We start from the raw sequence: 25,852 nt of genomic DNA, 5'->3' as shown, positions 1-25,852 counted from the left end.
GTAAGAGACTTTATTTCAGCACAAGCAACTAGAATAAGTGCCATTCACAGGAAACCCATTAGAGATCTGTTTCTCCTGCCAAAATAAATGTTAATGACTCAACTGGATGAGAGGAACATGTACGCAAATAGCTCAGAGCATTCCACGAGAGAACAGCGGACATCGGCAGAGCAGCCGACCCCACGGCATCGCTGCTCCCACGTGAGGCCTGTACCTTCACAATTTCTTCCTGTGTGCTTGCTGGTTTGCGTTCGATCTCATCCAACAGCGCTTCAGCTTGATAAAGCCAGGTGCTGATATGAGCCACATGTCCATCAAATATCTCCAGCTGGTTCTGATGGTTCTACAAAGGAATTAACGAAATGCTGACACAATCCTCTGAAATGTTTAAGATGATCGTTTTAGAAGAGATTTAAAAGACCTTCCAAGAACAAATTGGATGTTGAATTAAAAGAAGTGTCTGTACCTTCCTGTAAGGCAATTCTTTAGTGAATAAATCCCAATCCTAAAATTGCACAGCTACGGCTAAGCACCTTTTAAACTTATTTGACTTCAACCTCCACAATTAAAACATTGAAGTAGAATAATAGATGAAAGTTGTATTTTCAATTTCCTTTCAAGTCTGTCTTATTCCTCATTTTTATATTACAACTGATCTCGCTGTCCCACTCAATTTTTAAAACTCATTTACTATAAATATAAATTTATGTTAAAATTGAATCATATTCAGTCTTGACTCTTTAATAAGATCCTGCCTGTTCAGTAGCCCACATCTGCTTAGAGGACAGGACCTGTCTTTTCTCCTTCAGTACACCAGTACTCAACACGACACCTGGCACAGACCTCGGAAATGTTTCCTGAGACACAACATAAAATGTGGTGGAGAGAATGGATTTGAAAACAGGAGCAAACAGTTGAAGAGACCAAAGCTGGGAGAATTCACTGAGATGAAGGCAAGAATTGAACTTGACCAAAAGAGGGCAGGGCTTGCAATGAATGGACAACTTTCAGGAACTGGATGTTATAGGATAAAGGAAACAGAAAAAAAAAAAGCTTAGGAGTTGATAAGGAGAAATAAACTATTATTCTACAACATGGAAAAAATCATTGAAAATGTGAACTAATAAGGGATATGAGAAAATTGTTGAGAGTGAGCTGGATTCTAAGTAAGAAAAAAATAAGCACCAAACTCATTTATCTTGATAAAGGAGGTGAGCTGGCTATTCTGATAGGACTACAAAGATGTTGCCTAGAAAGAAAATTTGGAAGGTATAGACTGAAAAATAAAGTAGTAAAGGCTGCGGGAATGCCGAATAAAGGAAGAAATAACTCAAAAGAACATATAAAATACTTAAAATTCTGTGTTCTTAACTAGAATACTATTACTAGAACATTATAAAGATGATACACACAGATAGCTAATAATAGTATGAAAATTAAATACTATATGACATCAATAAAATGAAGCAAATACATTTCCTAAAATATTTGAGAACAATTTCCATGTGTACCGTGAATATTTTTATTCCTTAAAAAAGACATTATGAATTTTAATTATTACCTTTTCGAAGGCAAAATAAAATTTAGTCCAATTAAATTATTTTGTACTCAAAACATTATAGGGACACATAGAAGAAAGGATTTGGAATTCTAATCAAAGCTGTTTTTGTTAGAAATAATGAAAGGACAGAAGAAGCGGTCATTTGAGGATACACACCATCAAGGTGTTGCACCAATCCTCGGTCCAGGTGCGCACACGGCTCCACCCAGCGTTAAGGACACAGAGTCTCTCTTCCAAAACAGGCTCGCTGTCAGTGACTAAGTTCTGGAGGGTGGCACTACTCTCTGTGATGGTGTTTAAGTCAGCTTTTTTCTTTTCCAGATCCTTCAGAACATTCTAGAAAATAAAGATGCCAAGACTCATTTGGCTTTTTAGAATATTATAACATTTCTATAAGCTTATTTTTTTTAACTTCTCATATACATGCAGAGCAATCCATGGCTTCCTAGATAATTTGCAAGAGGTCAAATAACAAAACTCAATTTGTCAGCATGATGACAGTTCTGAAGTTCCCAGAGAAAAATGTAAATGCTTACACAAATATCAAAGAATATAAGAAATTCAAATGTGAAAATGAAATTATTTAAGTATAAATTATGTTCACCTTCATCAGTACTCTAGATACAAAAAAAATCAATTTCATTTTACTAAATGCAAATTGACAAAGCAGAAAGATTCCAGAGATATTATATACACATATGGAATATCATTACAATGTGTGGTTACAATGTACCAATAAAATAAACAAAAATAAACATTTATGTATAGGAAAAAGCATAGTATATGCAGGCTTTGTTACTATCTATAGTTTCAAGCTTGCACTGGGGGTTGTGGAATGTAGTCCCTGCAGGCCAGAGGGTATCACTATACACAGATTATGTTGCTAATAAGAAAACAATGGTGTCCAAAGTATACTGTACAAAGAAGATAATATTTCCTTAATAAACTTGAATTGAACAAAAAGTTTGGTGTCTTTGTTTTGCATTCATCTACAATACACAGAAGAATTGCAAAACTCTGTTTTCCCGCTACATCCTCCCCTCCACTAACACAACTTCTGGATAACCGGACTTCTCGGAGCTATTTTCTAAACTGAACATACTCTTTCCAGCACCTAATATCCCAATTTTCTCTTGCATGTCGCCTCCACAAACTTTTCAAGTTAAGCAACACAGTGTACATCACCCAGCTACCTCTAGGCACCTTCTCTCAAAGTCCCCAGCACACACCTGGTGCGTCATATAAATTCCTGGTTCTGAGTCCATCGGTTATTTTTATTATACCTGTGCCTGATTCAGTAAATAAACTGAGACAGAGAGAGTGCCATGGTGAAAGAACTACTCTGTGTTTTATTTGATTCTTACAAGACTGAATTGGTAAATCAACCCTCTGGTCTCTGCAATTTCAAAATAATTATAGGGCTAAACACACCAGGTCCTGTGTGAATATATCTGTCTACCCCTCTGAGCCTTAGTATAATTGTAATGCACCAATAAAAGTATATTTTAAAAAACCTTCTATTGATTTTTTTAAAATCTGGCTGGGCTTGGTGGCACATACTTGTAATCGCAGGACTTGGGAGGCTGAAACAGGATCACAGGTTCACAGCCAGCCTCAGCTACATAGGAGGCCCTCCTTAACTTAGTGAGACATTGTTTCAAAATAATAAAAAAAAATAGGGCTGGAGGTATAGTTTGGAAGTGAAACTGGGTTTCATCCCCAGTACTGCAAAAAAAAACAAAAAGAAAAATCTGTCCCTATGTTCTTCTGAACAATTTAGTTTGCAATGGGAAGATGATTAATTACTAGTATAAAAATTGTTATATAAGAATTAAAATCAGCACAACACTATGGAAAGACTGCTGGGAAAAAAAGTCACTGCTTTTGAAGGTGGTCAATTAAAAGTATCACATAGGCACAATGCTTATAAGGACCTTGGTGATCCATCTGAGTTTAATGCTGAGAATCAAGATAAAGATTTCTTCTTAAAATAACTGTCTTTAAAAATGTTCTTCTCAGCACAGAGAAATGGAAAAAATTATGGAAAAAAGAAAAGGAAATATATATGTTTGTACATATATACATATATATATACATATAAATATATATAGTATTTTTTTGCAGGTCTGGGGATGAAACCCAGGGACATTTGACCTCCGAGCTAAACCCCTCGCCCTATTTTTTTATTCTTTATTTTGAAACAGGGTCTAAGTTATGGAGGGTCTCACTAAGTAGCTGAGGCTGTCCACAAATGGCGATCCTCCTGTCTCAGCCTCCCGAATGCTGGAATTACAAGTGTGCACCACCACACCCAGCTTAAAAAGGCAATATTTAACATGAAACTAGGGAAACGGTATCCAGCCAGGTGGCCCCCAACAATGCAGCAGGTGACACTGGCCAGATACTGACAGTCACTGAGATAGCTGCACCTTACTTTAGCCCAGGAGATTTCCGCATCCAGGTCTGCCAGGGCACTTTCTGAAGTGGACTTTTGTACCAGTTCTGCCTCCGTAGCAGAGAGCCACTCGGAAAGAGATGCAGCCTCTTTCTTCATTTTCCGAGCCAACTGTGAAGCCCTTTCCAGGTCCTGCTTCCCTTCAGTCACCTGAACAGAAGAAAGGGAGACAGATGGAGACTGAGACGATAATGAATAGTAACTGAAATGGATGAGACTATCAAATAAGCATTCAGACGGATTCATTCATATTTAAGCCACAAGGCGTACAGGAGCTTTATCTCTAACATCGCTCTACACTCCCAGTTCTGCAAGGAGATGGTGTCTTGTCATGGCTGCATGTCAGGAGCCTTGAGAGACGATCTTAACCCCACCACCTGCTCCCTGGCATGGATGAGGGCCAGGCCTCAAAAGTATATTATAAGGATTAAGTAAGAAAAACATAATGCCCAGTCCTCAGGGCAAAGTTAAGAAAATAAACAATATACTATAATTTGAACAGAAGACAATTTAGAATCCTCTCAATAAAGGGTTCCTTTAAAAAAAAAAACATATACACGGTACATTATAGCAATTTGAGAGGGAAATAAGCACTATTTTCACAATTAATAATGTAACAAGACAGGAGGACTGAAGGTTTGAGGTCAGCCTCAGCAACTTAGTAAGAACCTGTTTCAAACTAAAATATAAAACAAGGCTGAGGGCAGAGCTCATAAGTAAAACTCTAAAGGGTTCAATCTCCAGTAACACACACACACACACACACACACACACACACACACACACACACATTTGGTACATGACTATGCAACATAAACCTTATAGTCACTGTCATTTTTATCCTTCTTGCTGCCGACAGAAAGCAAAATAGACCGACATTCACCCATGTCTAAGTTTCTGTACTGTGTTAGCAATCTTACATGTGTTATGCAATAAAATCCACAGCGGTGTCTGTGAGAGGCTTGATGTTTTCCACTATGTACAAAGGGACCTGTAGCTTAAAGAGGTTAAGGCCAAGACAGGGGCGGCACAGCCATTGAACTGAGGCAGGTCTGAGCCTCTTTACATTATACAAGGCTATTCTCAAACTCAGAGCCATCATCATTCACAAGCTGAGCTAATCCACCTGAATGAACACAACAGCACAACTCATAGAGTGATTTCCTATTTTGATGAGCACATATTTAAAGATAATAACACCTCAGAAGGACAATGAGAAATCATACAGCAGATCAATTTTCTTAGGTGATATAAAATTACATAAAGACCAATTTGGGTCCGGGCCCCCTGGCCCTGACCCTGGGCGGGTGGGCAGGCGCTGGCGGGGCGCCCCTAGGCAACCCCCCTCTCCACCCGGAAGGACCCCATGGTCCGGGCCCCCTGGCCCTGACCCTGGGCGGGTGGGCAGGTGCTGGTGGGGTGCCCCTAGGTGACCCCCCTCTGAACCCGGAAGGACCCCGTGGTTGGGGGTCCCTGGGCCCGACCCTGGGCGGGTGAGCAGGCGCTGGCGGGACGCCCCTAGGCAAACCCCTCTCCACCCAGAAGGACCCCGTGGTCCGGGCCCCTGGCCCCGACCCTGGGCGGGTGGGCAGGCGCTGGCGGGGGACCCCTAGGCGAACCCCTCTCCGCCCAGAAGGACCCTGTATAAAAGGAAAAGAAAAAGAAAAAAGGAAAATATCAGAGGGGGTCAAGGAGGTGGCAGATGCCAGGATACTGGAGATGCAGACAAAACTTATCCAAATGAACTGGAATTATTGGAAAAATTTCCCGCTAAGGAGGACTGCTTCTTCTCTACATTGTTAAGAATCTTGGACATCACCTTTAAGGAGAGAGACTTTAGCGGAGACCAAGGAGAAAGGCAATGTTGAAAGCAGTCTCCGCGTTGGCGGTGGAGACTTGTATTCAGGAGAAGCAGAAATTGGAGACTACCAACCTTTCTTTTTTTTTTTTTTTTTTTTTTTTTTGGAGAAATTACACCAAAGGTTGAATGCTACTGTTGTGCATGCTTAGGAAGACTGGACAACATTCAGAGTGGAAAAAGAGCTTGGGAAAGATTTGAAATGGTGGAGGCAGTGGCAATGGCAGTGGCCAGTACTCAGGGGAGGCAGAGATCTGATGCATTACACCTCGAACCTTTGAAGTAATGACCCCAGAGGCAGAATGCTACCACCACCATGCACCCTCGAGATGTGGGACAAATAGCTGGGTGAAGAGGGTATTCGGATTAGAGCCTGCCGAGCGGTGAGGCCAGCGATGGACACAGCATAGCTGGGATCGGAGCCTGCCGTGAGGCAAGGCCGGTGCTGGGGCCTCCAAGGCCGGGATCAGAGCCTGCCAAGGGCTTAGGCCGGTGCCAGGACCAACGGCTGGCATCGGAGCCTTTCATGAGGCAAGGCTGTTATTGAGGCCTCTGAGGCCAGGATCAGAGCCTGCTGAGGGGTTAGGCCGGTGCTAGGGCCAACGGCCGGCATCGGAACCTTCCGTGAGACAAGGCCGTTATTGAGGCCTCCGAGGACGGGATCGGAGCCTGCTGAGGGGTTAGGCCAGTGCTGGGGCCAGCGAGGCCGGGATTGGAGCCTGCCATGAGGCAAGGCCAGTGCTGGGGCCTCCGAGGCCGGGATAGGAGCCTACCGAGGGCTTAGGCCGGTGCTGGGGCCAACGGCCGGCATCGGAACCTTCCGTGAGACAAGGCTGTTATTGAGGCCTCCAAGGATGGGATCGGAGCCTGCCGAGGGGTTAGGCCGGTGCTGGGGCCAGCAAGGCCGGGATCGGACCCTGCTGTGAGGCAAGGCTGGTGCTAGGGCCTCCGAGGCCAGGATCAGAGCCTGCAGAGAAGTTAGGCCAGTGCCGGGGCAGTGAGGCCGGGATCGGAGCATGCCGTGAGGCAATGCCAGTGCTGGGGCCTCCGAGGCTGGGATCAGAGCCTGGCGAGGGGTCAGGCCAGTGCCAGGGCCAGTGAGGCCGGGATCGGAGCCTGCCCTAAGGTAAGGCCGGTGCTGGGGACTCCGTGGGGCCAACGGCCAGCATCGGAGCCTTCCGTGAGGCAAGGCTGTTATTGAGGCCTCCTAGGCCGGGATCAGAGCCTGCCAAGGGCGTTAGGCCGGTGCTGGGGCCAGCGAGGCTGGGATCGGAGCCTGCCACGAGGCAAGGCTTGTGCTGGGGCCTCCGAGGCCGGGATCAGAGCCTGCTGAGGGGTTCAGCCGGTGCCGGGGCCAGCAAGGCCGGGATCGGACCCTGCTGTGAGGCAAGGCTGGTGCTGGGGCCTCTGAGGCCGGGATCAGAGCCTGCTGAGAGGTTAGGCCAGTGCTGGAGCCACTGGCCGGCACCGGAGCCTTCCGTGAGGCAAGGCCACTACTGAGGCCTCCGAGGCCTGGATCAGAGCCTGCCGAGGGGTTAGGCCAATGCCGGGGCCATCGGCTAACATCGGAGCCTGCCGTGAGGAAGGCCGGTGCTGGGGCCTCTGAGGCTGGGATAGGAGCCAGCTGAGGGGTTAGGCCAGTGTCGGGGTCAGTGAGGCCAGAACCAGGGCCTCCCATAAGGCAAGGCTGCTGCTTGAGCCAGGGAGGTCTGGATCAGTCCACCAGGTAGCCAGGCCACAACTGGGGCCGTCAAGGGTGGGATCGGTATTTGCAACACAGCATGCACAGAGAAATATCGCAGAAAATTAAAACCAGATGCTTCCCCTAATCAGCAATAACTAGGAGGAAAGGGGCAACAGGAAGTGGTCGAGCTATAGAAAGGGCCCTATAGTGAAGTAATTAAGGTGACCAATCAGAGGGTATGGAATAGGGGAGGGTGGAGCCTCTTTAAAAAGCAGGAGGTACATAAACATATGTATCAAAGTTAATCACCAAACAAGCATGGGATCGAGGGAGGGGGAGGGAATGGGATGGGGACTGGATGAGGGCTAACTAGATGATGTGTGCTTGTATATCCTCTCAAGTCTTGTATTCCAATGTGATGTATGATTACAATGCACTAATAAAATAAATTTTAAAAAAAAGACAAATTTGGTAATAAATATCATGGGATGATGTGTGGTTTTTCTGGGCCCCTAGGTTCAATTTCACTTTTTCATGCCACAATGATTTAACTATTATTAAATATCTTCTTAAAAGTGAAATTATTTTTCATAGAATTTAATTAAAATTCATAAATTTAAGTTAATAGCACCTCAACACAGATTTGAAGAGAAAAACACTGAATTTTATTCATATTATACTATGTATTCAAATGATGCTTATCTAACTTTTACATGCTCAGACAGCAATACAATCACTATAAAACTTAATGTCACCACAGGTTTGTATGTACCAGGAAGAAAATAATTTACAGTCCAACTTAAATTACACTTTCCGTAGTCTAATCAATACATTTTAAGATGTACTGCATCTTGAATGAGGCCATTTCAAGTTGTAAATCTCTTACCTAACCATACCTAACCATTCATCCCTTCTCTCTCACCGATATTCAATCATTCCTTCTCAGTGCGATCAGCTACGTTTGAACCCAGAGGCATTTTACCTTCTACCTCTGAACTACACTCCCAGTCCTGTTTTGGTGTTTGTTTGCTTGTCTGTTTGTTTGTTTGTTTTTAGAAACGGGGTCTTGCTAAGTTGCTAAGGCTGGCCTCAAACCTGAAATCCTCCTGTATCAGCTCCTCAAGTACTGGGATTCTTGGTGTGTGACACCACAGCCAGCTTTTCATCAGCTATTAAGCAGACTCCTCTTTTCTTTCTTTCTCTCTCTCTCTCTCTCTCTCTCTCTCTCTCTCTCTCTCTCTCTCTCACACACACACACACACACACACACACTCCTTTCTTTGATCACACACACACACACATACACACACACACACACACACACACACACACACACACACACACCCCTTTCTTTGAGCCCACCTTCCTTAAGAAATTTCCTCTCTTCTATTCCCACAGGAATCCTGAAAGCCACCTTCTAACAGTACTGGCTCCATCTGCTCCCTTTCCACACATAAGCCAGGCCATTCTGGCTTCTGCCACCACCACTCCACAAAAATTGCCCTTGCTGAGCACAATAAAGAGCCCACCGGTGACAGGTCTAGTGGATTCAGCTGTCACTAATATTCAAGACAGATGACTGCACTCATTCTTGTAATGCCATCTTCCCATTCTCCTGGCCTGCCTACCACCTCTTGCTACTTTTTAGTTTGAAAGCTCCTCTTCCTAGGGTCTCTTGCTAAGTGATGTCATTCCCAAGACTTGGTCAAGGGCCCTCTGCTGTTCTCACTATAGTCTCTCTATACACAATTTTGTCATTTCTGAAAACATTATTTAATGACCACCTCTACTTGGATGATTCATTAACAACATCTCTTCAGCCCAGATGGCTTCTCCAGACCTAAATAACAACATGCACCCCTGGCATCTCCAATTCCTCTAGCCACAAGGATTCTGCCTCCTGCCACCAGGCCTTCACACCTGCTGTTCCACAAGTCTTGGGTTTCACCCTGGTTCCTCATACCCATCCTTCAAATACAGCTAACGCATGGGTCCTCGGGGAAGCTCTGCTAACCCAAGACAGAGCCAAATCCCCTCTCATCGATACTTTAAAGCATCATACACATTCCCTCAGCATATTTCACACTGACAATCTAAAATTACTTTATGTGACCACTTAATTAATGGCTTTCTCTTTCACTGTCCTAAATTCCACTGCACAAGAAGGTAACTGATGTGCTTGCTTGCCACGGTATGCCTACTGCTGTGTTGACCTCACATGTAGAAAAGTCTCCATTACATTGAGTAAGAAAATTAACGCATGCTAATACCACAGTCACAATTAGAGAATTAGTGAGAAAACCAGAAAATCCATTCTCATCTCTAAAACGACCAGCCAGTGAAGAAATAATATTCAACAAGTAATTTGAACCAAATAATATCAAAAAGAAGTTCTAGGAGCACAACTCGTGGAAATAGGTGCTGACAACCACCAAATCTTGCAGAAGTGAGGTGAAAGTTGCTGGAAAAAGAATGGACCACTCTTTTTTACTGATTTCAAATTGATTTTTTTTTTAATTCAGCTACTTTTTCCCCTCTGGGATTAAGCAGAAACTTCAATCCTACTTGAATCAGAAGTTGTTACTATTTAATACTGGAAGAAGGATTCAAAACTTTACCTAACAGTGTTTCCACGCTGCCTGGAAGGCTCAGCTTCCACCTGCTCTTCTGCTCTGCAGGTTTCAGGCACAAGATTCTCAGTGAGAAAGGGCAACAGCCTGCGGCATCCAGCTGGGCAGTTAGGATAAAGGGCCAAGCAATGGCCACAAGGAGTTGCTAAGACGTCTAAATCAGGGATGCGTCTTTAAAGAAGCGTGTGTGTGTGTGTGTGTGTGTGTGTGTGTGTAACTAGGAATAGAACCCAAAGACATTCTACCTCTGAGCTATAGCCATTGCCTATGTTTTTATATTTTTAATTTTGAGACAAGGTCTTGCTAAATTGCCCAGGCTGACCTTGAACCTGGGATCCTCCCGTCTCAGCCTTCCAAGAATTGTAGGCATGTGCCATTACGCTCAGCTCTTTGGAGGATTTTAAATTTTGAGACATTAATATAAACTTCCTATCACTTGATATTTACCAGAGTCCTGATGTTTAACATTTCTCATCAGACTATTCAATTTAGAAATCTAGAGACCAATAACTTGAATTTTTATAGTATAGGCACTACTATTTATAGAGTAGAGGCATTTATGAAATTATTTTAGAGGCATTTATGAAAGTATAAATATTATTTTGGATTAAATATTAAAAATAAGACTCAATGTCCCTACTAATCATTATATTAATAAGACATACACTTAAAAAAATAAAACAAAAACTACTGAAACATGTATTAGTGCCATAAATTCCAAATATGCATTCTCCAAGAAGTGAAATATTGAAAACAAAACATGAGAAGAAAGGAAGGGGTAGAGAACAGGGTCGGAATGAGGAAAGGGCTAAATAAGTGCTGTGTGCATGTGTGCCTCCACCATCTTGTGCTCCATTAAGATGTATTAATATAATTCACCAATAAAAATTTAAAAAAACATGTTTAAACATAGGAGAGGGCTGGCTGGTAGACACTGCTCAGCAAGCACAAGACCTCAAGTTCGGTTCCCAACCCACACAAAAAAAGAAGAAGAGAAAGAAGATAAATAAGATAATTACATCACTTTATCATCTTATTACGAAAAAGAAAAGAAAATTATGTCATCCTAAGGTGATAGAAATAAATGAACTATTGAGAGAGAAAGAGCGAGGAAGGCGAGAGGGGGCGCCGCGCCTCACCTGTGCGCCCAGGTCGTTGTAAAGCACCTTCAGGGAAGTCAGCTGCTCATCCATCCCTTTCGGGTTGTCCGTTTGCTGCTTCTGGACGATGTGCCTTCCTGTTTTGATTACAGTCTCCACTTCAAGTTTGACTTCACTCAGAGTTTTATAAAGTTTCTTTAAAACAAACAAAAAATAACAAGACAAATTTCAAATTGTAGTAAAACTTGTCACCTGGAACCATTTGGGAGTCCAGCCTGTATAACCTGAGAGCTACGAGCTACAACAAAAACCAAAGGACAGTATCTTTCACAAATGTGGTTTGAAGGTTGAGTCGAATGAAATCAAGGCTGTAGTAAGGTTCTCAAAAGAAAGAAAAAAATAAACTAGTAGGCAGAGCGGGGTGGTGCATGCTTGTAATCCAAGTACTTACGAGGCTGAGGCAAGAGGATGGCAGGTTCACAGCCAGCCTCAGCTACTTAGTGAGGCCCTTCACACCGTAGTGAGACCCTGTTTCAAAAGTAGGGCTGGGAGTATAGCTTGGAGGTAGAATGCCCCTGAGTTCAATCCCTAGTACCACACCCCAAAAAAGAAAGAAAAGAAATAATAAAGTTTATGCTTGTTTTTAAAAAACAACTCAGACATGCATTTTAAATGTTGATTAAAGTACCTAATGATAAGGTAGAAACATCTTTCCTACATAAGATGGTGGAAAGAGTCAGGTGTGGTACCATATGCCTATAATCACAGTACTTGGGATGCTGAGACAGACAGATCTCGAGACCAGCCTCAGTGATGTAGCAATGGTCTCCGCAACCTAGCAATTCCTGCTTCAAACAAAAATAAAATGGCTGGGAGTGCAGCTCAGAAGTAGAATGCCCCTGATTCAATCCCCAGTACTATTAAAAAAAAAGGAAGGGGGGAATATCAGGACTAAATAATTAATATATATGAATGTCTGTCAGGTGTAAAGCTACATTTTAGGGCTGGGGTTATGACTCAGCAATTGCTGGACAAGCACTGAACCCTGGGTTCCATCCCCAGCAGAAAAAGAAAATGTTTTACATAATATATTTGCTATATATATATGTATGTATGTATGTAAGAGTGTATGGATGTATATAGGTATTCATAGTACTGGAGACTGAACCTAGATGCGATCTAACTCTGAATGACACCTCCAGCCTTTTTTGTTCTTCTTTTGATAGGGTCTCCTGCCAAGTTACCTGGTGTTGGCCTTGAATTTATAATCCTCCTATCTCAGCCTCCCAAATACTAGAATTACAGGCGTGTACCACAGCAGCCAGTTAAAGTTGTATCTTTAAAATACTAGAGCCGGGCGTGGTGGCGCACGCTTGTAATCCCCGCGCTTGGGAGGCAGAGACAGGAGGATCGCGCAGGTTCGAAGCCAGCCACACGTGCTGGCTTAGGAGACCCTGTTTCCAAATAAAAAATGTAAAAATAGGTCTGGGAGTGTAGCCTGGAGATAGAAGGGCTTCCAGGAACCTCAGTACCACCAAAAAATAAAATAAAATAAAATAAAATAAAATAAAATAAAATACTAGATACTATGACTAAAAAATAGCCAACACTAGCTACTTCTGACATTTGCTTGTCTCCTTCTGTTTCTCTGCAGCAACAAGTCTACCACAGTGAATGCATATTGCTTACATAATGAAAACATGTATTAAACCCAATGTGTCAAGACAGATTTGACTCTGAAATTGGGATCTTACAGGTCAAATTCAGAGGTGCTCTCACTCCCCTCACTTTGAACCCCAAAACTGTCAAGCAGCTTCTCTTGACTCTCTACAACATGGTCTGCATCTGGCATCTCAGGGGACACTGTCCCCTAACTGAACCGTGAACCGACCTGCCTAAGGTCAAAGATAACACTTGCTTTTTGCTCTGTCTCAATAAGAAAAATGAATGCTCACATATATGCACGCTGGGATGAAATTTTTCTTCTTCATGCAGTCATCTACCCTCATAAGAAACAGCAACACGGAGACTGCAGTTTAAAAAAAGCAGAAAGAACTTCTTCCTTGACTTTTCTTGTCCGGTAAATGTCATCATGACTTTTCATGGTTCTTAAGCAGAAAACTGAGTCTAAGGTCGTGTCCTCCTAGCCACATTATTTTTAAAATTTTTAATCAATTGATTTATGAAGTTCCAGGCTGAAATTGTACTAAAGTCTTATATATCACTTCTTTTTCCCCATCGTGGGTTTAAACTTCAATTTAAATTTTTATTTTTCTACCAAATGAAAATTTTATACTGTAAAGTTACAATAATTTTGTAATTATTATAATTGCTTCTTCCATATCTTGGACTTAAGCTTTATAAAAATTATTAGTTAACATTTTACTTTCCTTGAGAGAGAACTGTTTTTTTTAATGTGGTAATATTCCTGACATCCAATTTGTGTATGGTTCCTCGAGTTAACTCAAATTTATCCTTGAAAATTTAGCTTACAAGTCACATTGTACCAACATCTCTAACTTTACATTGCGATTATGGTGTTTCTTTGTTTTTTAACTCGTGCTATTTATATAGTTATTCTAGTTCCCTTATCATACTGTAATCATTGATTTTACTCTATTCTAGCCACCTCTCTTGCATCTTACTTTCCTTGGAAGGAAAAGACCATGTTTCTTACATTTTAACATGTTTTCCATCATTAATTCCCTGGGTTAATAAACTCTAGCTGCCGCCCATGTCTGCAAGCACCAGCCTAAGCCATAAGAGGCGCAGGAAACCCCCTGGGAGCCTCACCATGCACTTGTCCAGGTGGGTCTGGATGACGTCAGGGTCAACGTCCTTCACTTCCAGAACGTGGAGCTCTGCTTTCACCCCGTCCAGCACGCGCTTACAGTCCAGCATGCGCTGCTCGAAGTTTGCGGGCTTCTGGAAAAGCTGGAACTTTGTGGACACCTCTCGAAGCTTCCTCTGTTTGCAGAAAGGAAAGGAGTAAGCAAGCCACAGCAGAATGCCAGCCTCCGTCGCCAGCCGCTATCTGTGAGACACACACTGCTAAGAAGCTATCAAGTAACGCGCCCATAAAAACATCCAGTGACATGACCGAAGGAAAAAGAAATCTTAAAGGGGTTTGGGAAGGTTACCCGATCACAGGCGTGAGCTCCAAGGCTCAGTGTCATGAACTATGTGGCACTCAGTGTCCCAGACTCGGAAACAATCAATTTGGATAAGGTTGGCCTCGCTAAAATCAAAACTTTCCCATCTTCTCACCTGATCAAAAAATAAAGTTCCAGAGTCTAGAACACTGCCAAATGCCCTTCATCACAAGTTCAGAGTAAAAGTCACTCACATACACCGTGCAGGAGTGGAGCAACACTGCATCTCAGGCATGCTCAACCCACCCCGTACATCAGCCTCTCCACACGGACGGAGACGCTGCAGTAAAAGCACCATCCACACAAAGCTGGCTTTCACATCTACCTCACTCTCACTCTCTCTAATCCCAACTATAAAATCAGATTCAGAAGCCAGGCGTGGTGGCACAGGCTTGTAATACCAGCATTTGGGAGGCTGAGACAGGAGGATCACGGTTCGCGGATAGCCTCAGCTACTTAGGGAGGCCCTTTTTCAAAATATAGAATATAAAATAGAGCTGTGGATGTAGCTCAGAAGTAGAATGCCTCTGGATTCCATCCCCAGTACCACACACACCAAAAAAAAAAAAAAAAATCAGATTCAGTACTTTTCTACCCATTCAACAGTGTGTTTCTGCTGCCCTGGGGTACAGCGCACCTCAACACATCACTCACATTCTGCAGTCTACAACATAAAGAAAACCAAGGGGCACCCAAGCAACCATCCCTTCTCATCCTATTGAGAAAGAAAGGGAGCGCCTGGCCCTGGTTACCTGTAGCAAGTCCATCTGACTCCCTCCTCTGGCGGTCCGGCCCTCTGGGGAGGTTGGGGGCTGGGAACGCAGGTTCCTTCTTAACTCCTCTAAAGTGAGCTCGTGGGCTGAGATCTCTGCTTGGATTTTCTACCAAGAGGTTGGAAAAGAAAGAGGAAGTGGTTTTTAAAATGTTTAAAATTTTAAAAAATGATTGAGAAGTTCATCATAGTTGTGTAATACCTAATCTCATATTTTACGAGTTGTCATAAGCTTGCCATAGATCTAATGATAATATGGACTACCATGTTTAATAAGCTGTAGTCTCTCTGATAAGCACTGTGCAAACCAACTGCACCACTCGGAGCTTAGTTTGTAGGATATTTAATAACATGGGCCATGACTACTGTGTGAAGCCATGTGTGCTACGCACACGCTAAAGTCTTTGAATTTGTCATTTCTAATGTTCAGAACTTCTTGACAAGGAAGCTATTTCCCCCAATACATAGCTAATTGAACAACAATTTTAAAATGTTGGTTATTTGCCGGAGTCTCAAATACAAAGCATGAGAATGCCAAAGCCAAGGCTATCTCATAAGTAAATGGAACCTTTCTCTCTAACTGGCAGGAGGACTTCAATGGGAGCTGGGGAGAATACACAAGCTCTTCCTGATAACTCTAAAGCCCTCAAATCCACAGCCATACCTGAGCTTCCTGCGGAACCTGGAAGGCGTCTATCCTGTCAGTCAAGTAGGTGGTGAGCTGTTTGTCCAGCTCCCCCAAGCTCTCCTGCAAGACCTGGAGCATGTGGTCATTTTCCCGCAGGACCTGGAGCTGCTTTTCCAAAGCAATCTGTTTGCTCTCCGCCTGTACATAGGAGAAGTTTAATTATGAGTACACAGATTCAACAGCTGAATCTACAGCCTAGCCACCAGGAATGTATAAAAGCAACTAGTTCAAGACTTTAGCCTTCCTTAAAAATAAATAGCAACTATCAATGATCAGAGTAGAAATGTCCCTCTAATATCTATGTACCATTCTGCTGAATTGCTCATTTCTACTTTTTCTACATACGCTGACAAAATACAAATATGGAAAGACATTCATTATACACATTCCAAAAACACAGGACTTCCAAGAACACATGGGACAGAGAGTAAACATTTGTTATTTAGCCAGGCATGGCGGCACACAGCTGTAATACCAGTACTTGGAAGACTGAGGCAGGTGGATGTCAGGCTCGAGGACAATCTCAACAAGTAGTGAGACTTTCATCAAGTAAACAAGACCCTGTTTCAAAAAAATAAACAGAGTGGGGTGTAGCTTAGAGGTAGAATATCTCTGGGTTCAATCCCCAGTACTACAAAAAAATGTTATTTATTGTATATTGAGAGCATTCTTAGGAATTATCAATGTTTATCAATAAAAATATTAACAAGAATGTCTGTCAATAAAGTAAGCATCTGAATCTTTTTTCCAAAATTTAAAACAAGGTCCACAGCTGCACACAAGTGTCTAACCACTTTTGGATTACCTTAATGATATTCATACACTAAACATAAAGAGCTATTATTATTATTATTTTTTTTTTTGTGGTGGTACTGGAGTGGAACTCAGAAGCTTCCTTCCTCTGGGTTATACTCCCAGACCTATTTTATATTTTATTTGGAAACAGGGTCTCACTAAGTTGCTGAGAGCCTCACCAAGTAGCTGAGGCTGGCTTTGAACCTGTGCGATCCTCCTGTCTCAGCCTCCCAAGTGTGAGGATTACAAGCATGCACCACCACACCAGGCTAAGAGCTATTATTTAGTATGTGTTTGAAAGCATCTAATACCCACCAGGCCTTCCTAAAAAGAACTTCCTTTTTTTTTTTTTTTTTTTTTGAGGGGTGGTACTGAGGTTTCTGGAAACCCTTCTACCTCCAGGCTACACTCCCAGACCTATTTGACCTATTTTTATACATTTTATTTTGGAAACAGGGTCTCTTAAGCCAGTGTGGATGGCTTCGAACCTGCGCGATCCACTTTAGTTACTGATATGAAGATGCACATTGAGATAGAACCTAGTTATGAACTAAGAGAGTATGTCTTTCAATAATTTATGTTAAACTAGGATGGCCCAAGATTTGCCAGTAAAAAATGACCTATCATTATTATATACAGCTACAATATGATTTTTAAGGAAAATTAAATAGTTGACATATAAAAATAACCTTGAGGATAATTTTTTAATTATCACACTAACCTGCCTGATAAATGTTGGGTCTATTCTTTCCTACCCAGTTCTTCCAAGTCCTCATGCTCCTGTTAACGTTGGTCACCAACTTTGACCAATGCTAAAGCTTTAGCCAACATTACCCAAAGTTAGATGTCACCAACTTCAGTCATCGTTGAAGCCCATATAATGTGGAGCCAGGGTCAGCACCGCAGGGTAAACACCTGACTGTACTCAGACCCATCCCCGTTCTCACCAGGTGACTCAGGTCTTCATAACGGCTGTTAAAGGCCTCCAGTTTCTCGCTGATTAGGTCATCGAGGATCCCTCCATCAATCAGAGTCTGGCCAAGTTCCCTAATCTGGGTGCGATTGTCTGCCGGGTGGCGCAAAACTGATTCCAGAGACTGAACCAGGGACAGGGGAAAATATAAAATACTTATTAAAGCAAATGTATCCAGAACTTTGAAAATGTCATTTTTAAAACAAATAATTCAATTTTCTAGAAAGCTATAGAGCCCTAACAAAAATTATGTAAATGGCTATGTGTATATATGAATATATGGCTATGAATCTATTATGAACATTTATAATGTACCAATAAAAAATTTTAAGGAAATTAGGTAAATGACTAATTCATAAGAATTTCCCATCAGGGTATTAATAAATTCATTCAGCTGATAAATCAGCATGAATGATAAATGAAAATTTCATAAAAATAATTTCCTTAAGCATTAATTATATAAGAAAGTCTCACAGTACACAAGGCAGAAACAGTAGTATACAAACAAAATTATCTCAACTGTTATTAACTGAATTACTAAAAATACTCATTTTTCTACAGCATATACAGAACACTAAACACAATTCTAAACACAATACTGAACTGTTCCATATAGAAGCTTTCATATACATAAATCAAATTAACCAAATGGGCTGAATATTATTCCTACTTTACAGATGGGAAAGTTGAAGCTCAGAGAGGTTAAGTAACTAGTTCACATATACACAAGAGGTAAAAAGAAGAGCTAAGATCCAGTCTTGGCTCCAAAGGTGTGACTGCTACGTCTTTCATTCAGTGCACCAACTTCCAGCATGCATGCATACAAATAATAAAAATCTAGGAGAAGTATGCAAAACATTTAGAAATGTTCATCTTTGCTTCCTACTTTTCTCTATTTTCCTATTTCCAGAATATACATGGATTAATTCTCATATGAGGAAACTGCGTTTTCTAAAAGCAAGCTTCTGATTATTTTCCATTCCCTCCATCTCTCACTACGCTTTATTTGAGAAGTGACAGCTTTCTTCCCATAGCCCATCCATCTCCCGGAATGTAGGTCCCACAGTTCATTTCTTCCTGACCTTCATCCAGTCAACCGTCCAGTCCCCACGGAGTGCAGCTACAGCTACAGCTACATTCTCAAAATCACATCTACCCACCTCCTCCTTCTTCCTAAGCAAACCTACACTCATTACATCGGAATTCATTTAAGAAAGAGTTATTAAATTATCGGTGCCACACACTGAGCTGAAACTGAGGAGCAATGACACATAGCGAGATTTTCTGAGCTGAAAATCTGGCTGGAAGACCAGTTCAATCCCAGGGGAAGTGGCCTCCCCCACCGCCCAGCCAGCCTCTACCTTCTAAAACCTAAAATAAACAGACTGACTACGCTGTAAACAGTCGGTGCTGTGCATAAGGAGTAGAAATGGCTTTATGAAGAAGCAAGAGAGCAAGCGTAACAAGAACACATGCAGAGCTTTGTCCGGGGCCTACTGAAACAGCAGCAAACTCTCTAGACAGTCTAGAGAGTACTAAGTGTGGAAGAGCTAACTGTACCACTATTAGAAAATGGCCTAAAAAGATTAGAAAAAGAAGCTTTGGTTATTAATATATTTGTCAAAAATCGGTTTATGGAGGTCAGATCTGTGGAAGAGGAGGGCAGTTAGGGTTTGGTAACTGCTAGGACTCAGGTAGCTGTTATAATGCAAAGTACACTCCCTAAAAGTAATTAGCAAGTGGATAGAGGAGTTGGGACCTAGGACTTTCACATTCTAAAAACAAGTTTGCATATTAAATATCTAGCAAGAAGCTAAGAATTCCCCAAGAATACAGGGAAGGGTATTTACATTGCTGAAAGGGGAGCAGATACCATGTGTAAAGAATTCTTAACAAAGAGACTTAGGTTCATGCCTGCAGTTAGGCAGGAAGTTAAGGGGCAGACTTACACCTAGGTCACAGGAGGATTGCATGGTAGAGTAAGATGGGGGACTTTATATCTATCAAAAGCTGTTTTATATTTTGAACTCCGGTGACTTCGTTCCGGGTCGTCTCACTATGTTACTTTCCGGCACAGTGCTTTACTCTAAGCGCTATCTTTCCCTCTTTCTAATGGAGCCATAACAGTTACAACCTATATTTCTATCTTTGTAATAATAAACTCATTTAAATCTTCAGCAAGAGTCCGGACTAGTGCATATCTATCCTTAGTCTGGACAAGAACCCACGGTTCAGGGGAAGTTTCCAGGAGCCTAACAGAGGTCCCCGGGAATGGTTCCCCCACGCCATAACAGTTCAAAGCATAACTCTAACCACCTTTCAGAGCTCAGACTGAAATGGCCAAGAAATATGCCTGAGGCTCCAAATACTTCCAGCCCCTAAGTCTCCATGATTGTACACCACATACTTCAGGCGACTGAAGAAAGCAAGTTACGCTGAAAAGAACTGAGTAAGCAAACACTGTCATAGAAAGCACTTCGCTGCCAGGGTAACACCACTGGCTCTCACAGCCACCAAGAATCACCACCAAGAATCACCACCAAGAATCACCACCAAGAATCACCACCAAGAATCACCACCAAGGGCGCAGGATCCGACCTCGAGAGCGTCATTGACGGCGTCCGTCTTCTCGGGCACAGCCTCTGTGCTCTTCACCCGCTCTTCCAAAGTGTTCAACCAGGTGGTCTCGAGGTCCAAATAGTGAAGCAGTTCCACCCAGCAAGACCAGACCTCCTGACGTGTACAAAGAAAACACATTAAATCACACCAGAAACCATTTCGTACAGGAGCTCCCTGGTGTTGTGGGTTCTCCTCAACCAATGAAAATGTAAGTACATGTGGGATTGTAGAAACTGATGAAGTTGGTATTTCTTTTTGTTTTTTTCTTTTACTTTAGTGTGTGTGTGTGTGTGTGTGTGTGTGTGTGTGTGTGTGTGTGTGGTGTGTGTTTTACTGAGGATTGAACCCAAAGGCATTCTACTTCCAAGCCGCAATCCTAGCTCTTTTCATTTATTTTTTTATTTTGAAACAGGGTCTCACTAGGTTCCTGAGGCTGCAGTCGAACCTGTGGTCCTCAGTCTCCTAAGTACTGGGATGATCAGCCTGTGCCACCACACCGGGTTGGGATTTCAAATAAGTGAAATAAAATTCAGTTTGTCTATAAATCCATTTAGGCCAATTAAGCAAAGGGACAAAGAGAATTGTGTGAGAGGCTGCCTCGCTCTTTATATTAAAATACATTTTAAATATCTACTTAATCTCAAAAATAAAACTATGCAATTAATAAGGAAAAAAACAAGAGCCGGGCGTGGTGGTACATGCTTATCATCCCAGTACTTAGGAGGCTGAGACAGTAGAATAGTGGTTCTTGGCCATCCTCAGCTACTTAGTCAGGCCCTCCACAACTTAGTGAAACCCTGTTTCAAAAATAAAGAGCAAAAAATAGGGCTGGGAGTGTAGCTTGGAGGTAGAATGCTCCTGGATTCAATCTTCAGTACTCCAAAATATAAAAATAAGGGGGGAAAAAACTACTAACTGTCTTCAATAGAAGGCAAAAATCATTAATATAATATTTTAATTATTGTATAAGAAACTAAAACTGCTTGGAACACACCCAATTCCAACTCAGAACTAACTGATGTAATCGGTTTGCTGTGTAGACTTCCCACCTATTGTCTAAATTCCTGAGGCCAGGTCTCTACAGGGAGAGGCACACTTTTCCTAAAGGGAGTGTCACTACTCTTACTGTGTTACTGGTGATCACCCATTCCCCACTGTAATTTCTCTGCAGTGGGGGAGAAGGCTGCAGGAGCATGCTTTTATAAATTTATATTTCGCATCAGAGAAATCAATCTGATGGCTAAATTTAGGAGAAAGAGCTCAGGTCAGGGCCTCCTGGGCCTATTCTTTTGGATATACCAGCAGAGCAGAAGCAGATTCTCCTCTCTGCTCCACAGAAGATCAACTTCCTAGACCAGGGGTCAGCATATTTTTCTATAAAGTCAGACAGAAAATATTTCAGTTTTTAGGAACTACACCCAGTCTCTGTCACAGATTCTTCTTGTGTGGGTAGAAAGGTGAGAGAGAGAATGTTTCAACCCTTTAGAAATAATGCAGAAGCCGCTCTTAGTTAACCAGCCATACAGAAACAAGCCACAGGTTAGATTTGAGACCTCAGCCACAATTTGCTCATCCTTGGCTTAGAGTAAAAGAAAAAAGAGATTTCCAACCCCCCAAATTTCTATGAGCATGAAAGCAGATTGAAGCCAGGCAGTGACATGCACCTGTAATTCCAGTACTTGGGAGGCTGAAGCAGGAGAGTCACAAGTTCAAGGCTAGCCCGAGCAACGTAGTGACACTCTCAGCAATGTAGCAAGGCCCCATTTCAAACAAAAAGAAAAAAGGGCTGAGGGTTTGCTCAGTGGTAGAATGCCCCTGTGTTCAATCCCAAGTAACAGAAAAAGAGAAAGAGACAGACAGACAAAACAGACAGACAGACGGACGGACAGACAGAGAGAGACTGAGAAATCTGCTCAGATTCAAGTATGACCTCCTTTCTTACAAGAAAGAAAGGGTGACACAGAGATCGCTCCCAAGAAGTAAAACTGAACCCTCGTCAGGCAGCTTTCTTACTAACTGGTGTCAATTCCACCTATTTACCCCTGTACAAAATAGGTTCAGAACAAACAAGTAATAAGTGGATTTTGTTTAAATATTGCTGCTGCAGTATTTTTCTTTTTCTTTTTTTTTTTTTTTACCATTTCTTTTGTTTTAGGTTGAATAGAATTTAAGTTAATTGTCATCGCCGGATGTGGTGGCGCATGCTTGTAATCCCCACGCTTGGGAGGCTGAGACAGGAGGAGCACACAGGTTCGAAGCCAGCCTCAGCTACTGAGTGAGGTTCTCAGCAACTTAGTGAGACCCTGTTTCCAAATAAAATATAAAATAGGTCTGGGAGTATAGCCCAGAGGTAGAAAGCCCCTGGGTTCCACCGCCAGTACCACAAAAATAAATAAATAAATAAATCTTCCAACAAGATACAATAAAAGTCATATGCATACAAAAAAAAAAAGTAGGCAAAGCCTAAATTTTATTAAAATCGGCTATATCTTAAATCTAACAACTAAGGGCCAGAAAATACCAGCATACTTAAGTTGTCTCTTTTCTCTGGGTAACTCTCTGGTTTTAAACACCACTCATAATTAAAATTTAATTTTAGCTCACCTCTGCACTCACAACCAGTCATAAAAAAAAAAAAAGCAAAGGAGATGTTTATAATGTGTTCTGGAATTGGGGGCCTGGAATAGACCCTAGCAATCATCTGTATCATGAAAAGTCTGATGCACACATTAAAAGAAAATTAAAGTCTGAGGATACTCAGCGACTAGCTTAAGAACTTTCTGATAACTGGAGACAGATCCTGGGTCTCCTTTTTTTTTTTTTTTTTTTAAGTCTTTCTTTGGTTTTTATCAACCTCTCATCAAAAGCTACATTTTCTTCATGACCCAATATTTGAAAAAAATAGAGTTCCCTCCAATCAAGATACTGAAATGGTCAATATGCTCAGAAATGTATCACTGGGGGGAAAAAAATCCATCCTACCTCCAGCGTGTGGCACTTTCCTCGGATTCTATTGCACAGAAGCTGATAGTTTTCGAGCACCACGTTCAGCTCCGACGTCAGCTCCCGGCCACCAGAGGGCACCTTGGCAGCGAGCAGCTTGATGCTGTCCTTGAGAATCTTCACTCTCACCTCCTTCTGCAACACGTCCTCTTTTGCCCTCTGTTCCGAAAAAAAGGGTGAACTTGAAAAAATCTCTCCCCAGCTCCATAACCATTGTCTTTTTTTTTTTAATTAACTAAACAAAAATTAAAACATCTAGCTGATTCTAACTGCTTCCTGGCTACATTATTTAGATAATCTCTGAGTGTTCTTGAAATAAGATTGCAAAATATTAAATTTCATTCATTCCACACCCCAATGTGCACAGCCCCCAAAAACATTTTCATTTAATAAACGCTCTGTCAACATCCAGGTTATACTAAACTGTGTTTGCCGACCTGAGATATTGTCAATATTGTCTGGCCCAGGATGAAATCAAAGTGAATTCCTTTTATTATCACCACTGAAAGTTGGAGCCCACCAGGTAAATTAAGTAAATTAATCTGTACAAATTGAGGGGCACCGTGGTATAAGCGTCCATTAAAAATTTCTAAAAACAACTGAAACGTTTTTTCCTCCCAGAACACAGGTACATGTATCCTTCTGATAACGAACAGCGTTTCAAAGATGATAAAGTTACACCTGGACAATCTGATCCAGAAATAGGTGCTTCCTGACTCTCCCTCAGCGCTCAGAGTGAACAATCTCACACTCAGAAAAACCAGCCTGAACAGCCTTTTGCTTTCCCGTTTAGCGTTCTTTATTGCTTCATAGTTTTAGGCTTCCCTAAGCCGTGGGAAAGTAATTAAGTATAGTGGCTTCAAAGTTCCTACTGGTTATAAAAATAAAAATAAATAGCATGCTGCCCTACAAAAGATTTTCATGTTATTTCTCTGCATTCTCACTCATCTACGGTGACTTTTATTCCCTTTTTTTTTTTTTGGACTGAGGATTGAACCTGGGGCCTTCTACCTCTGAGCTACACCCCCAGCCCTTTTTATTTTTTGTATTTGAAACAGGGTTTCTCAGCTAGGTTGCTAAGAGTCTCACTGCATTGCTAAGGCTGTCCTCAACCCTGCGATCCTCCTGTTTCAGCCTCCCAAGTACTGGGCGTACAGATGTGCACCAACATGTCCAGCTTAAAATGACTTTAAAAACATCACAAAACTACAATGTCAGTGGTGTAAAGAAAGAGACTACATGAGATAAGATCATTCTAAATATGGTAGGCTAATTACAAAATATAAAAATATTTTATAGGCTAAAGAAGCAAAAAGCTTTCAAAAAGATCTACTAAAAACGTTTCCATGACAATATTACAGCTTCACTACTTGTCTCTTGTCATCCTTACTCGGACTTATTTGTAATATGCACAAATGTCACATAATCCCTTTTTATTATTTTTATATTCATTTATTTATTACAGTCCTGGGTACTGAACCCAGAAGTATTCTACCTCCAAGCTACACAATCAGCTCTTTTATTATTTTTTGTGTGTGTCTGGTACTCGGGATGGAACCCTTCTACCTCCGGACTACACTCCCAGACCTATTTTATATTTTTATTTGGAAACAGGGTCTCTTAAGCCAGCAAGGCTGTCTTCGAACCTGCACAATCCTCCTGTCTCTGCCTCCCTTTGAAAGAGGGTCTTACTAAGTTGCAAAGGGCCTCACTAAATAGCTGAGGCTGTCCTCGAACCTGCGATCTTCCTGCCTCAGCTTCCCAAGTACTGGGAATACAAGTCTGTGCCACCACACCCAGCTCACATAATCCCTTTTTTCCTTTCCTTTTCTTTTTTTTCTTTTCTTTTCTTTTTCGTGTGTGTGTGTGTGTGTGTGTGTGTGTGTGTGTGTGTGTGTTACTAGGTTTTGGAACCCAGGGGCATTCTATCTCCAAGCTACACCCCCCAGCCCTGCTTTTTTGGTCTTTACTTTTAAACAGGGTCTCACTGAGTTGCAAAGGGCCTTACTAAGTAGCTGAGGCTGTCTGCAAACCGCGATCCTCCTGTCTCCGCCTCCTGAATGCTGGGATTTCAAGCGTGCGCAGCCACACCTGGCTTCCCTTTCTTTCTCTCTTTCTTTCTTTCTTTCTTTTTTTTTTTTAAAGCCTACACAAGAGATTTTTGCTTTAGTTCTACTTGGAGACATGTTAACTTGGGAGTAAAACATGCACTGTGTTGCATGTTACATGCTACATCCTATATCCTATAGTAGAAAATAATAAAAACAGCCTTTAACACACTCTCGCTTTTGGCTTGAAAACTGAACGACAACTGAGGCAGTGCTGGAGGCTGGGATGTTGCCCGGGGCTTTTTTTATATAAAAACAAGGGCGGTCCAGACTATTGACTCAGGGCTGGAGGTGTCCAGGAAATATGTCTGGGAACCCATGGACACCCTCACGTCTGACTCCTCCCTAGCGCTCTGAGGACGTGGGGTCCCCACACGCCCCACATGTGGGCCTGCCTCGTGGGCTAGGGATGGGCTCAGCTCCAGGTCTGTCTCTCACGCCTTACAAACAACAC

The 25,852-nt window shown here is 42.1% G+C and overlaps 1 protein-coding gene across 1 annotated transcript in view; it reads right to left on the bottom strand.

Annotated features, from left to right (window-relative positions):
* Positions 1 to 25,852, bottom strand: part of UTRN (utrophin) — a gene marked incomplete at both ends in the record, with an annotated part of 491,377 nt that overhangs the window by 342,671 nt on the left and 122,854 nt on the right. Inside the window, 10 exons of the mRNA XM_080700143.1 lie at positions 215 to 343; positions 1,718 to 1,897; positions 3,996 to 4,166; positions 11,328 to 11,483; positions 14,082 to 14,255; positions 15,193 to 15,321; positions 15,877 to 16,038; positions 17,643 to 17,792; positions 20,267 to 20,401; positions 23,270 to 23,449. Coding sequence (XP_080556269.1) covers positions 215 to 343; positions 1,718 to 1,897; positions 3,996 to 4,166; positions 11,328 to 11,483; positions 14,082 to 14,255; positions 15,193 to 15,321; positions 15,877 to 16,038; positions 17,643 to 17,792; positions 20,267 to 20,401; positions 23,270 to 23,449 — 1,566 coding nt within the window. The remainder of the gene's footprint in view (positions 1 to 214; positions 344 to 1,717; positions 1,898 to 3,995; positions 4,167 to 11,327; positions 11,484 to 14,081; positions 14,256 to 15,192; positions 15,322 to 15,876; positions 16,039 to 17,642; positions 17,793 to 20,266; positions 20,402 to 23,269; positions 23,450 to 25,852) is intronic.

The sequence above is a fragment of the Muscardinus avellanarius genome, assembly GCF_963383645.1.
Source record: "Muscardinus avellanarius genome assembly, chromosome: 8".
In the NCBI taxonomy this organism is placed as follows: Eukaryota; Metazoa; Chordata; class Mammalia; order Rodentia; family Gliridae; genus Muscardinus; species Muscardinus avellanarius.
The sequence above is the reverse complement of the archived record's forward strand: the minus strand, read 5'-3'. Positions and strand labels throughout refer to the sequence as shown.